The 12,913-nt window shown below is 38.0% G+C and overlaps 1 protein-coding gene across 5 annotated transcripts in view; it reads left to right on the top strand.

Annotated features, from left to right (window-relative positions):
* Window positions 1–12,913, top strand: part of CREB5 (cAMP responsive element binding protein 5) — a 396,562-nt gene that overhangs the window by 70,341 nt on the left and 313,308 nt on the right. For all 5 annotated transcript variants that reach the window (XM_079785886.1, XM_079785885.1, XM_079785888.1 and 2 more), the window contains one exon: window positions 4,130–4,223. In XM_079785886.1, the coding sequence (XP_079642012.1) occupies window positions 4,130–4,223 (94 nt within the window). The remainder of the gene's footprint in view (window positions 1–4,129; window positions 4,224–12,913) is intronic.

Raw genomic sequence — 12,913 nt, 5'->3', positions numbered from 1 at the left:
AGGGGGATTTACTTTCCTTGGGAAGGATAATAGGAGCTCCTCTATGGAAGGGGCATTTAATGGAATGGGATCCTCCCAATGAGGTTCATAGTGAGTCAGTATTCTAGCAGGGCCCAGATTGTGACTGATAGTAGAGGAGAGCCTTTGAGGAAGGTTGTTAATCAGTCTAATACTTAGGTAAGTCAGAGAGAAGGGAACTGCATGTTGGTCATCAGACTGTGTGACAGAGTTTCCCAGGCTTGCCACTATTGACATCTGAGGCTGATAAATTCTTGGAGGGAGTACTGTGCATTACAGGATGCTTAGAAGCATCCCTGACCTCTACCTCCTAGATCCCAGTAGCACTCACTCCCTAGTTGCAAAAACAAAAAATGTCTTCAGGCATTGCTAACCATCCCAAATTGCCCCAGGTTAAGAATGCCCAATGGTTTGAAGTTTGGCTTTAGCCTTCTTTCTTTTTGGATCCCTTCCTTTTTTTGGGGGGGGTCACCTATCTCTAACTGATGCTCTCCACTGGATTTTAAAGTTTGCTTTAAGCTATCTCTTCTCCTTTTTGAAATTAGGCAGTATATAAAAAATAAATGCCACAGACATGTGGTCACTGGTGTCAGACGCTGCGAGAGCTGGGACAGTGAGAGGCCTGAGCAAAGGCTGTTGGGTTTGGCAGTGGGTGCCTGACGGCGACCTATGAGAGAGGAGTCAGGGTGGGGGCCAGAGTGGAAGGATTAACGAGTGAGTGGGTGGCGAGGAAGTGGAGGTGGCCAGCATAGAGAACTCTTTCAAGAGCACTAGGGAGTGACGGGAAGCAGAGGGATATAATGGCAGCCTGAGAACGATCCTGCATGAGAGAGGTTCTTTTTTAAATTAAAGGCGAGCCATGGCTGGATTTACTCAAGGGCAAGGACGAGTGAGTTGGCTGACTTGAAGGACACCAACTGAAGCACCAGTCTTGGGAAGATACGGGGTGTCTGGATTTTAAAGAGCATCCTACGGAGGAGAGGGGGTGCTTATTCCTCTGAGAGAGGATGGAATGGAAATGGAATCTGTGAAGTTACATCAAATTCTGAGGTGGAAGTGGTAATAAAGGATGAAAGGGGTACCTTTCAAATGACCTTGAGCTTCTCACTGAACGAGTAGGTCATTTCCTTGAGAAGGCTGGGGACTGAAGAAAAGGCCAGATGAACATGAGAATTGAGGATTTGTATAGTTTCTTGGTTTTTAGTAAAACTCTAAGCCTCTCCCCTCAATGCCCTGCCAAATTTAAATGTAAAGATGCATTTAAAACTTGATGTCTCTATTTAATGTGCAAGTGCTTCTTTTCCTCAACAAGCTGTTATAAAACATGTGCATCTTTCAGTTGAAGAGGTATTCGAATTGAGAAAGTGTAGTAGTTGCCCAGTGATTACAAGGATCTCCTGATAGGGGGTTAGGAAATCCCCCTGGAGTCAGTTGTGATCATGGCATTTACTTAGTGATATTCCATAGCCTGGGGACCTGCACAGAGAAGAAAGGATGGCTGGGAATTGGAAAGGGGAGTGAATATGAATTATCAGTGCTGCACTGGGATGATGGAAGGATTTTCCTCCCTTTTTCAATCATTGGAAAAACACTTGGCTCTATGAGGAACGGCCTATAGTACCTGCAAGTACTTTTTGTGTTTACAACGCCTTATATATTAGCTCTGTCCCAGAAGTAAAGAAAAACAGCTTCTCTCCTCTTTCTGATCTCACAAAATTCAATGTTAATCTCACTGTTCCTTTGTCCTCCACATCAATCATGTTTCGGGTTCCAGTGGCCTCTCTCGGCTGTGTCTTTGTTACAGACAATCCATTCTGGTTACTTATAATTTGCTTTTAGTTTTCTACCCAATTAAAAAATACATCACAGATGTCCTATACTGTCTCTTTTGGAAAGTAATTTATAGTCAATATGCGATATGATGGAAATTATTATTATTTAGTAAGTATGCTAGTTAAAATTCTATTTTAAGCTGTTATTATACAGAGCCAAAAAATGGCTTACAGGTACAAAGTAAAGGATATTGCAATGTTGTTGATTATATATATCACAGAAAAAGTTATAATAAGGCTTTTGAGAGAAGGAGTAAGACATTTAAACCATGCATGGTAATGTCACATAGTTGATACAGTCATTATAAGGTGTTATAGAAGACCAAAGAATAGATGAATCTGCAGCAAAAACCCACGTCATTATAAATCTTTGTATTCAGAAATATCATATAATTATCATGCTTTGCAAATTCTATACTCTCCAATTTATATGATATGAATGACATATAAATGTGTGATATTTATTTGAAGAATTACTTTTAGAATATTTTGAAGGATTTAACCTAGTAAATTCCCTCATGAACACATCATACTATCTTCAGAAGAGAGTTCTATCATAGTAGCAGTGGCCATTGAAATTTATAATGACGCTCCAGAGGAACTGGGAAGCCCTGAAAGATGTCCTAAATTATCAAAGCTTCAGAAATGTTCAGCAGAGTTTGTTGTCTTTTGTTATATTTTCATTTGACTTGGATAAAGCAGATACTCTGTTAAGTCCAGTTATTAAAAAATCCAATCTGAGTCAGTGTAGGCTAGGATCTCCTATAATAACAAATTACCCCAGAGCTTCAATGACTTAAAACAACTGATTTCAGTTGCCCAAGCATACACTTCTATTGTAGGTTGGCAGGATGTTTTTCATAACCCTTTAGTGACTAGGATAATTGAAGGGCCACTATTTCTAATATTGTGAATCACCATGCTGCAGGGGCAGGTCTAATATTGTGAACCACCATGCTACAAGGGAGAAGGAGAGGGATCTCTAGAGGGTCTTGCATTAAGAATTAGATGCTCACATCTGGGTGACCTGTGACTTCCATTCATTACTCAATGGGCAGAACTAGTCATATGGCCCCACCCAACCACAAGAGGGCCAGGAAATACAATCCCACCATGTGACCAGAAGACAGACAGCTGAAAATATTTGGGAGCAGCATTTTGACAACCATAATATCACTTTTTGAAAATTAAAAATAAAGTGTTGGTTTACTACACTGTACAGAGTATAAAATACCAAAAATAATTTGTCACACTACTATAAATCATATGTATAATTATAAAAAAATCAGATAATGAGTGTCCAAGGTCTTCATAAACAGAAACATACTATACAAATGTCAGGGTGCACACTTGTAGGTTTTTATGTCAAATAATTAATCAAGACCTGTAATTCTTTCCTAAGTCTGACATGAATCAATTTTTTTTCCTACTTCATACATTTCTCCTACTTTCAGTTAATCTGTAGATAATGTCTAGCATACTTATTATGTCTTAGACTTACTTTTACATCATTATGGATAACAGTAACTACTAGAGAAGAGTTCCAAATAGTTTTGCAAAACTGGAGGACTACTCAGGTCTAAATTAATTTTAAAAATTGGGCATGCTTTTCTCATATGTTTAGGTAGAAATGGAAGATTACTTTTGTCAGGTTAGTTATTCTTTGCAATCATAAATAAACATCCATTTAAACCATCTTTTATTCTTTAAAAACACAGCATATTTCTCTTGTAGATATTATTTTAATATTTTCAATAGTAGTAAGTTTCCTCTCTCTGTTTTATCTTCATCTAAATACAAACTTAAGGTCTATCCTTAGATACCTCTAGTTTCTAAGGAAGCATCTAGTTTACTGATGACTCATCACAGTTGGTTATATTCAAGTCTTTATTATTATGCCTAAGAATAAAAGGCCTTCAAAGGAATTCCCAGGGGAGGTGTGGGGAGTCATAGAATAGTGGAAGGCAAAGATCTTCTATGTCTTTTTAGTACTTAGCCAGATTTTTCTAAAACATAATTAAGGCCCTGGTTAGTTATAATGGAAATAATGATGCATATATTTGGGAGTAATTCAAAGGAACATCCCAGTATATTTGCACACAGAAAATAATTTATCATTTTACTTACTCATGTTTTCACACTTTTTCAGAATAGTTTTTTGTTTTGCCTGTCACATTTGCAATGCTGAATAAATCTTTTTCTCTGTAATGGCAAATATATATTACAAAACTGAATGGCTCCTCTCCCCTCTCCTTTTTTTTTCTCTATTTGTCTGACAGCGCTTCCCAACAGAGGACCATCTGATGATTCATAGGCACAAGCATGAAATGACTTTGAAGTTTCCCTCAATAAAAACAGACAATATGTTATCAGGTAAGGAGCCATCAGGCAAAGAAGCTTTGGGTGATCAGCCACCAATACTTGTTCTACTCATGATAGGATGATTTCCACTAGAAAATTCTGTGCCATCAAAATATACATTTCTAAGGTATAAAAAAGACTTAAAATAATGTTAAGCAAAAATATAATCAGCTAATGCAGTGTTCACTCAAATAATTGGAGAGCTGTGACTTTTCATTTTCTGGCATGTAAATATTTATTACTCTAAAACTTGGCTCCATATATCTTTTTAAAAAGCACACACCTGTGATCACTCAGGCGGCAAATATAAATTAAGCATCTGTAATGCACATTGCATTGTTCTGAGTGACATGCAAGGTGTAAAAATTTATATGATTTCTGTTCTCAAGGGCGTCACAATTAATGTGTACCCTAACACTTAGCCAAAATAGAGGACTGGGGCTGTCCACGATATCCAGATATCCAGATGGTCCACGACTTACTAGATACTGGTAGTTTGATTTATGATGGTTCAACTTACAACTTTTTGAGTTTGTGATGGTGTGAAAGAGATATGCATTCAGTAGAAAATGAACTTCGAATTTTGAATTTTGAATCTTGATCTTTTCTCTCATGATGCTGGGCAGAGGCAGTGAGCAGCAGCTCTGCTCAGCCACGAGATCACGAGGTGAAATAACTGATACACTAGAGCAGTGGTCGGCAAACTCATTAGTCAACAGAGCCAAATATCAACAGTACAACGATTGAAATTTCTTTTGAGAGCTGAAAACCGACTTCTGCACAGGGGCCACGAAGTTTCAATCGCACTGTACGTACACACCCGCACGTGGTATTTTGTGGAAGAGCCACACTCAAGGGGCCAAAGAGCCGCGGTTTGCCAACCACTGCACTAGAGTGTCCTGTGTTGTCAGTAGCTTTGGGATATTGTGTTTTGTGTTTTCGCATCCCATCATGTCTATAACCTATGTATGGAAGTATATTGTCCTCAGTTGATTCTCACTTTGAACTGTGTTTCCTGCTTCTGGTGAGAAGAAGAGGACAATTACTCCTGAGATAAACTCAAGATAATTGCCCAACTGTAGGGTAAAGTAAGTGTTCTGAGCACATTTAAGGCAGGCTAGACTAAGCCATCATGTTCAGTATGTTAGATATATTAGATGCATTTTTGACTTATATTTTCAACTTATCATGGATTTATTGGAGGTAACTCTACTACAAGTAAAGGAACACTTGATATCAAATGAGTATTGTAAGGAAAAATACTCTGCAACTTTAATAGAAAGAGCTCTCTTTCTGGACTGAAGTGGTGGGTGAAGTTTTCCTTAAGAAACAATATCCCCTTCATACGTGGGAGATTAAAAGAGATACTGCATGGAAACATAGCAAGTTCTCAGCAAATGTGAGCAGAAGTAAAAAATAATAATCTATTAATTGCCATTCCTTCCCAATTTGATAGGTGGTATGGTAAGTTAGGAAGAGGACAAGGCCAGGGGTGAGGAAACTTGAACTCTGCCTAGCCTGGGCTCTGACTCCACCAGCTGTCTGACCTTGAGGAAGTTAACACACCCTTCTGAGCCTCAGTTTCTTTTTTCCCATAAAATGGGAATGATTTTATCTGCCAAATCTATTCCACAGGCTTATTGTGAAGATTCAATGAAAGAATGTAAATTGAAGTGTTTCATAAATCCCAGCAGGGTAATTGAAGCATTTCCCATTACCCTTCTTAGGCTGGAAATATTTCCCCAGAGCCACCAGCTCCCTGGCGTTGTGAGAGAGTGAGGCATCCATGAATGCGTTAGAGTGATAGCACAAGAACAGCTGACGGCCCTGGCGATTATAATTTAACATTTCTATGGCACTTAAATCTTACAAGTATTTTATTAGCCCAATTTCTAGTAAATCCGCCAAGAGTTTGTCAGACAGATTATTTTTACAATTCTTATTACTGCTAGAGGAGGAGACACACAAGGACATGGAGCCGCTTTTCCAAGCTCACCAAACAGCAAAGATGAGGACCTTGATCCTGCAGTCCTAACCCATTGACTTGTACTGGCCACTGCATTGTCAGGCTTTACAAGTTTATATACCCAATCAAATACTCCTGGTGACAGAGCTGTCCACACAGCTTCATCAACCCACTAGTGACTTGCTAATAGTTCAAATACATTGTGGTTTGAAAGACGCTCCAAAGTCCAAGGCGTCCTCTTCCTTGTGCCTCCATCACCACCTACCACCTCTCTCTCTGCCTGTTTGTTTTTACTGAACCAGCTGGCTCTTCAGAAATAGTTTGTGTGAAGTCTAGAAACAGAGATGCAGAAACTCAAATTTGTAACAATTATAAAAACCTACAAGGGCTAAGAAGGACCGTCAGTTTTTGTGTTTTTATTACTTCTTACTTCCTATAGAGTCACTGATGCTATAACTTCATAGTTCAACAGTGAACCTATATATGCAAGTAGCAAGGCTGTAGACTTTGCAATTCCAAATATTTAAATACATAAGTTCTTCCTTTATTTTTCCCAAATAGGATCTCTAAAATAGACTTCATGGTGGTAGGGGAGTGGGAGGTAACTATTAGGGGGTGGTAATTATGTGGAGATATTACCAGTATAGTGGTGTCAGCATAGTATCTTAACGGCATATTGCTAGTAAGACCTCCAAAAAGTCCCATCTGAAGGTCTGAAAAAAGTAGCTAAAGATCTGTGAACATTTCTATATAATGGATATGAGCAGGGTTTTGATTAAGTTCTTGCAGCTTTTCAATTGGTCTTATCAGACCCTTGTTAGTTTAAGGCTGTTGCTGCCAATAACTGGCAGTGTCAGGTGGAAAAATATTGGGAGAAAAGTCACTCTAATTTTTATTATGTCAAACTTGGAGTAAGAAAATGAAGGGAGAAATAAATGGGGAAAAGCAGCATGAATAATATATTGGCATATTTTCTTCTGCTTTCCCATGCTTTATGTTGAAGCTGGTATGAAGTCATTTCATATTCCCAATGAAATTAAGTGCTAAAATTTTTAACTTGTTACTCGTTCTGCATGTTCGTAGTCTGGTAGAATTTTCTTGCTGGGATGGAATACAGAGATATCCAGTCCAACTTTATTACTTTGCATTTAGAGGACTGAGGTCTACTACATGTCATAAGCCAGTGTTGTCCACATTGAACTATAATGGGCTATCTACTGGGTATTTCTGCTTTGCTATTTGTTTTTTTTAGGAAAGACTTCAATATGTATTTATCTCAAATCTCATTGTAGTTTTAGCATATTAGAGTGTGATTACAAATATGATTGAAGTTTTTACTTGTGTGTATCTTGACTTATTGAGATTTGAATTTATTAAGAGCTGCAGAATTTACTCTTATTAAAATAGGTTCATTAAATTTTTATTTCTTAATATACTTGAAGCCTATGTTGTGGCCTATCACGAAGACGAATGATCTTTTACAGTTTGAAATATATTACTAATAAAAATAGTATAAACCAATCTTAAATCAGCAAACATCATCAGGGCAAAAGTTTTCAAGTCCCTCGGTCCATTTTTTAAAGCAATATTCAATTAAAATTTTATTCCAAATGAACTAGAATTTGACATTAAGAAGATAAAGTAGCCGAAACCGGTTTGGCTCAGTGGATAGAGCGTCGGTCTGCGGACTGAAAGGTCCCAGGTTCGATTCCGGGCAAGGGCATGTACCTTGGTTGCGGGCACATCCCCGGTAGGGGGTGTGCAGGAGGCAGCTGGTCGATGTTTCTCTCTCATCGATGTTTCTAGCTCTCTGTCCCTCTCCTTTCCTGTCTGTAAAATATCAATAAAATATAAAAAAAAGAAAAAAGAAAGAAAGAAGATAAAGTATAGTAGTATGTATATTCATTACTAATTTCAGGATATCTTGTTAAGTTGTATTTTAGAAAATCACTTCAGCATTTATTAATTATAAATATTGAAGTTAGGGAAGTTATTAAGACACTGCAGATATACTCTTCAAAGATAAATGTCCAAAGAGTTGTAGTATCTAAAATAATTACATAGCTTTGGCACAAAGTCCATTTTATTTAGGCCAGAGTGATCTTTGACCTGCCACAAGGCAGGGTAGTCAAGGTGGTAGTCATGTGTTTGATTAAGCTGCAGCTACTCTTATGAATAGACAGTAAACATAAAGACCTCCCAGTCTAAAGGGACAGGACTAGTAGGGACATGAATGGGGATGGTTTTGGATTCTGGGGGCAAAAACATGTAGCCCTTCCCTCATTGATCCTCCCATTCTTATTTGATCCACATGGCCCATGTACAGAGTCCTGATATTATGATGGACTCAACTCTTTACTTTCAGCTGTTCTTGATCTGATAGATGATAATTTCATGGTGAGGGAAGTTGTGATATCAAAGGTTTTTAGATGCCAAGTTCAAAGAGAGAATCAATTGAGAACAATATACTTCTATACACAGGTTGCAAAATTATCAGCTGTTCTGTGACATAAGTTCTGTTTGGTTTGAAATATGATAAAATTTCAGTGTTAAAGAGGATGATGTTTGGATCTATTTTAATGGCAATATGGTTAGGCATCCAGAAATTCCTAAATTTTGCCCTCTCAGAAATCCCCACCCCCACTTATTTACAGGGGACCCAAGTTCTGTGCAGGAAAATAAAGGGCAATTTTATTTATAGCCAAACAAGGAAATAATATTCCAAATGAGAACTCTGTGTGTATGTGTTTGTACACACATGTGGTGTGTGTTGGCATAACATGGTGGAAATATTGTCTTAGATTATGGGTTTTGCTTCATGGTGAGATTACTAGGCATTTCAAGGCATGGACCCACCTGTCTCTTTCTTAGACTTACCATTAGAGATGTTGATTGGGTTTCACCTTTCAGGAAAGGTGAAAGTTCAACACACTTGAACTTCACTTATTCATTCATTCAACAAATACTTATTCAACAAAAATAGGATCCGACAAGGTGCTAGGAATGCTGCAATGAACAAGACTGATGAGGTCCATCTTCCATGGAACTTCGTATACTGTATTGGGAGTGGGGAAGAAGAGAAATAATAGACAACCCCCTCCCCAGATAAATAAATAAGAAAATATCCACTAGTGATAAGTGCTGTCACTAATAAGGTAAAACATGACAGTGGGACACAAGTGGTAAGCAGACTGCCTAAGGAAGGTTGGCAAAGCCCTCTCTGCATGGGTGGCATTTCAGCCAAGACCTGATGTTCAGTACTGTGGGCTCAGGTGTCCTTTCTCCTTATCTTGTGAATATGGTGAGACTGGAAGTAGTAAAACCACAAAACCATATGTGGTGCAGCTGACTATATCTTGAGCTGACACACAGAAGAGAGGCCAGAGAGACTAGCTTCCTCAATCCACTTTCCTTATCACCATCTGATACAGAGCATCTAACATAAATGACAATATAGTCTCTCAGAACCCAACTGTGTCCCTGGATTAAGTCTAGAATTAGGACCTATCTTTAATACGCTGTAAATCTAATTCTTTGGAGAAAGAAAGAATGTTGTTCAATGAAGTGGAACATTTGTTTCCAAGATCCTGATCCTGATCAACCAGACAACTTCAGCCCAAATCTATTGCTTGTGTCTCTTTGTTACAAACTCTGCTTAATCATCCATGGGCATTTTGAGGGGGAAGCCAAAGGGAAGGTAATATACCTCACCCAAATTGTTTTTAGAATGAACTAGAATATAAAACCCCCGACTGAGTAAATAAATCACACACACACACACACACACACACACACACACACACACACTCACTCCATATTTATTTCCTCTTCCATTGAAGGTGAATTCCCACTTTGTAAATTAATCCAATCTTAATGGAACAGAGGGTGATGGACATGGTTTGCACCAGAGGGCAGCATGCTAATAACAATAGCTTCCATTCATTGCCTTGTCTTGTGCCTGCAATTGTGCCTTCTCCTTTCCATGCATTGTATCATTTAATTCTAGCTACTTTTTCATATGAGGAAACAAAATTAAGAGGATGAGCAGTTTGTCTAAAGTCCCTATGTGTCTATAATTTTCTTACTATACGCCTGGATTTGGTGAGCTATACATACTAAGAACATGCTTTGGTCTTACATTTGTGTTTGAATATAAATCTATGAACTTCTTTTTCTTTTATTACTGACTTATCTATTTAATAGCAATCAAATGAAGAAAATGAAAGTTTTTAGAAGGAGATTATACTAACACATTAGCATTTAGAGGAACAAAGATTGTGTTTTTAAATCAGATTATCTTGTTCATTGCAACAAGTGGCTATTGGCATTTATAGGAGCTTCTCAAGCATGTTTCAAGCTGATCTAGCAAAATAGAACTTTAAATGATTCACCTGAATACCTCAGAGGCCTTGATCTGCAGTCATCTTTTATGTATGAAAAACTGGCTTCCAGTCTATTCCATCTGGAAACCCTCCCCTTTGACAAAGAGTGTCGGAGAACTCGGGCAAATTAGTGACTAAGTGGAAATGTTAAGCTTGAGCTTTCACTACTTGGGGCAGGTTTTGATAAGACAATCGCCTTGGATCCCTTAGTTCACTTGGCCAGCAGAGACATGATCTCACAGTGTTACTAAGCCTTTTTACCAGCTCAGCTCTTCTAAAGCAAATTAAAGTCATGGCTTGATTGCTATTGGCACACTTGGACTAGGCCATGGCTGATAGGAGATGTAGAACATATAATTGTTTGATTTAAATCTAAATCTATGTTTCTGCAGCTATGTGTCCTAAGCAAGCCCTTTTCAGAGCCTTTTTGACTTGTCTCATAGGCACTCTCAGGGTATCTAGTCCACCAGCTGTCCACCTTGACAAAGTACAGATTCCAGCAGACGATTCAAGAGTATGAGTGTCTCATCTCTCACTGATTTGGATCACCCCAGCCATGGTCTGTTTTTTAAGCATCCCACAGCTGTTGTTCTAAAACCAGAGTTGCTTTGGTTTGACTCATGGTAGCACTGCATCTTGGGATAAAGGGAAAGAGAAATATCAGTGTCACTGAGAGGACCCTATCACTTCTATTGTACTTTTATACTTAATAAAAGGCACATTTATTGCAAAGAAGCCTGTCTTGAATTCTGTCATTTGTTACTGATTATTGCTTTTATAAAGGATTATGTATTTTCAAATTTATTTAATGTAAACTCTCTTAATCAGGACTTTATTAACATTCATATAGGGACTAAGTAAGAATATTATAAAGAAAGCATTACTGAAAAATTCATGCGATAGCTGTAAATATAAACCAAATGTAAAAAGTATCTAAGAAAATTGCCTTGTTTGAGAACCCCAACTCTTACTAAAATAGATAAGCTAATTCCAATTATTTTCTCTATTGATTTGAGTGCACTCTTGGGAATTCCATTAAGCCACATTTTGTTGGCTGAAATTAAGTCATGCAAATAATAAAAAAATGCACTGCCTTTTAAAAATACCCTATAATTAGAATAGTCACTAATTCAAACTGATCTTTTTTATAACTGGTCTGAATTAGTGAGGCTTTCATAGAATTACTAGCCACCATCAATTTAATATGAAATGATGTAAAATTACTTTACATAGTCCTTTAGTAATAACCATAGTTAAGAATATCAGACCAATAGGAAAGAAAATTTTGCTTAGGGCGTTCACATTCTTCTCCTCCAGTGTATGATGGGAACTCTGATTTTCTTTTCCTTTTTTCTTTTTCCTTAATTGATGACTTGTTGCTCTGCCATTTTTTTATCATTGAGGAAAATAAAACTTAGACAAATACTTAACTCAAACGCAGCTCTGAAACCGAATAAGGTAGCAACCTATTATTAAATTTGAGCAGACTCACCACTTTTTAAAAGAAGAATCAGGTTTCAGGCTTTAGCTTTGTGCTTGTCATTTAGATTTTGGAATAATCATATTCACTGAGTCTGAAGCACTGATGCTAGGCAGACCATGGACTGATGAGAAAACTTAATGAGTTACTATTTTTTTTCTAATAGTTCTAGCCGTATATTTGTTTTCCTTCCCAGATGCAATGTGGTATACAGGATTTCCTGTTTATCCTAAATCATAATGCTGTTTGTGACACTCTTCCGGGTAGATATACAGGTAGTGTCTCCACATGGCCAGTGTCCTTTCCATAGCTATCTACAGAGGCTGCAATTCTGACAAGATGCTCCTTTTTTTAAGAAATAGATTCACCGGGAAGGTAACTAGGTATTGAAATATGGCAAATGTTACAAAGGATTTTTTAATCCCTCTGGTGTCAAATCTTCCTTGTTCAGTGGGTAAAGAGATCCCCAAGGACGCGTGAGATGAGTAGAAGTGGTAAGATTTCTCACGTGCACTGGCCCCAGGTGTCTCCTAAGAACATGGATACTATTTGCAACCTGCGAGAAGGTAACAAGCAGATGCTTATGCAGTGCCAATTCAGATTTACAAAGGCAGTAACAACAAATCACTGTCAATGCGGGTCAAGTTCCGACTCAAAAGTTATTTAACTTTCAGTTTCCTCTGAGACTTGGTGTTATCTCCCTCTGTCATTCTGATGGTCCTCACTGAAAGGGAAACACTTAAGAGAATGGTGAGCAAAAGTCCTTAAACAATCGTCTCAGCTCTGAGTTCCCACTGGAGTTCCTGTAAGTCCCTGGAGTGTGGCCTCCTGGACACACATTAGATATTATCCACCAAGAAAGCACTGGCCCCTA

The sequence above is a fragment of the Cnephaeus nilssonii genome (genome assembly GCF_951640355.1).
Source record: "Cnephaeus nilssonii genome assembly, chromosome: 12".
Taxonomy (NCBI): Eukaryota; Metazoa; Chordata; class Mammalia; order Chiroptera; family Vespertilionidae; genus Cnephaeus; species Cnephaeus nilssonii.
This window is presented reverse-complemented; position numbering and strand designations above follow the sequence as displayed.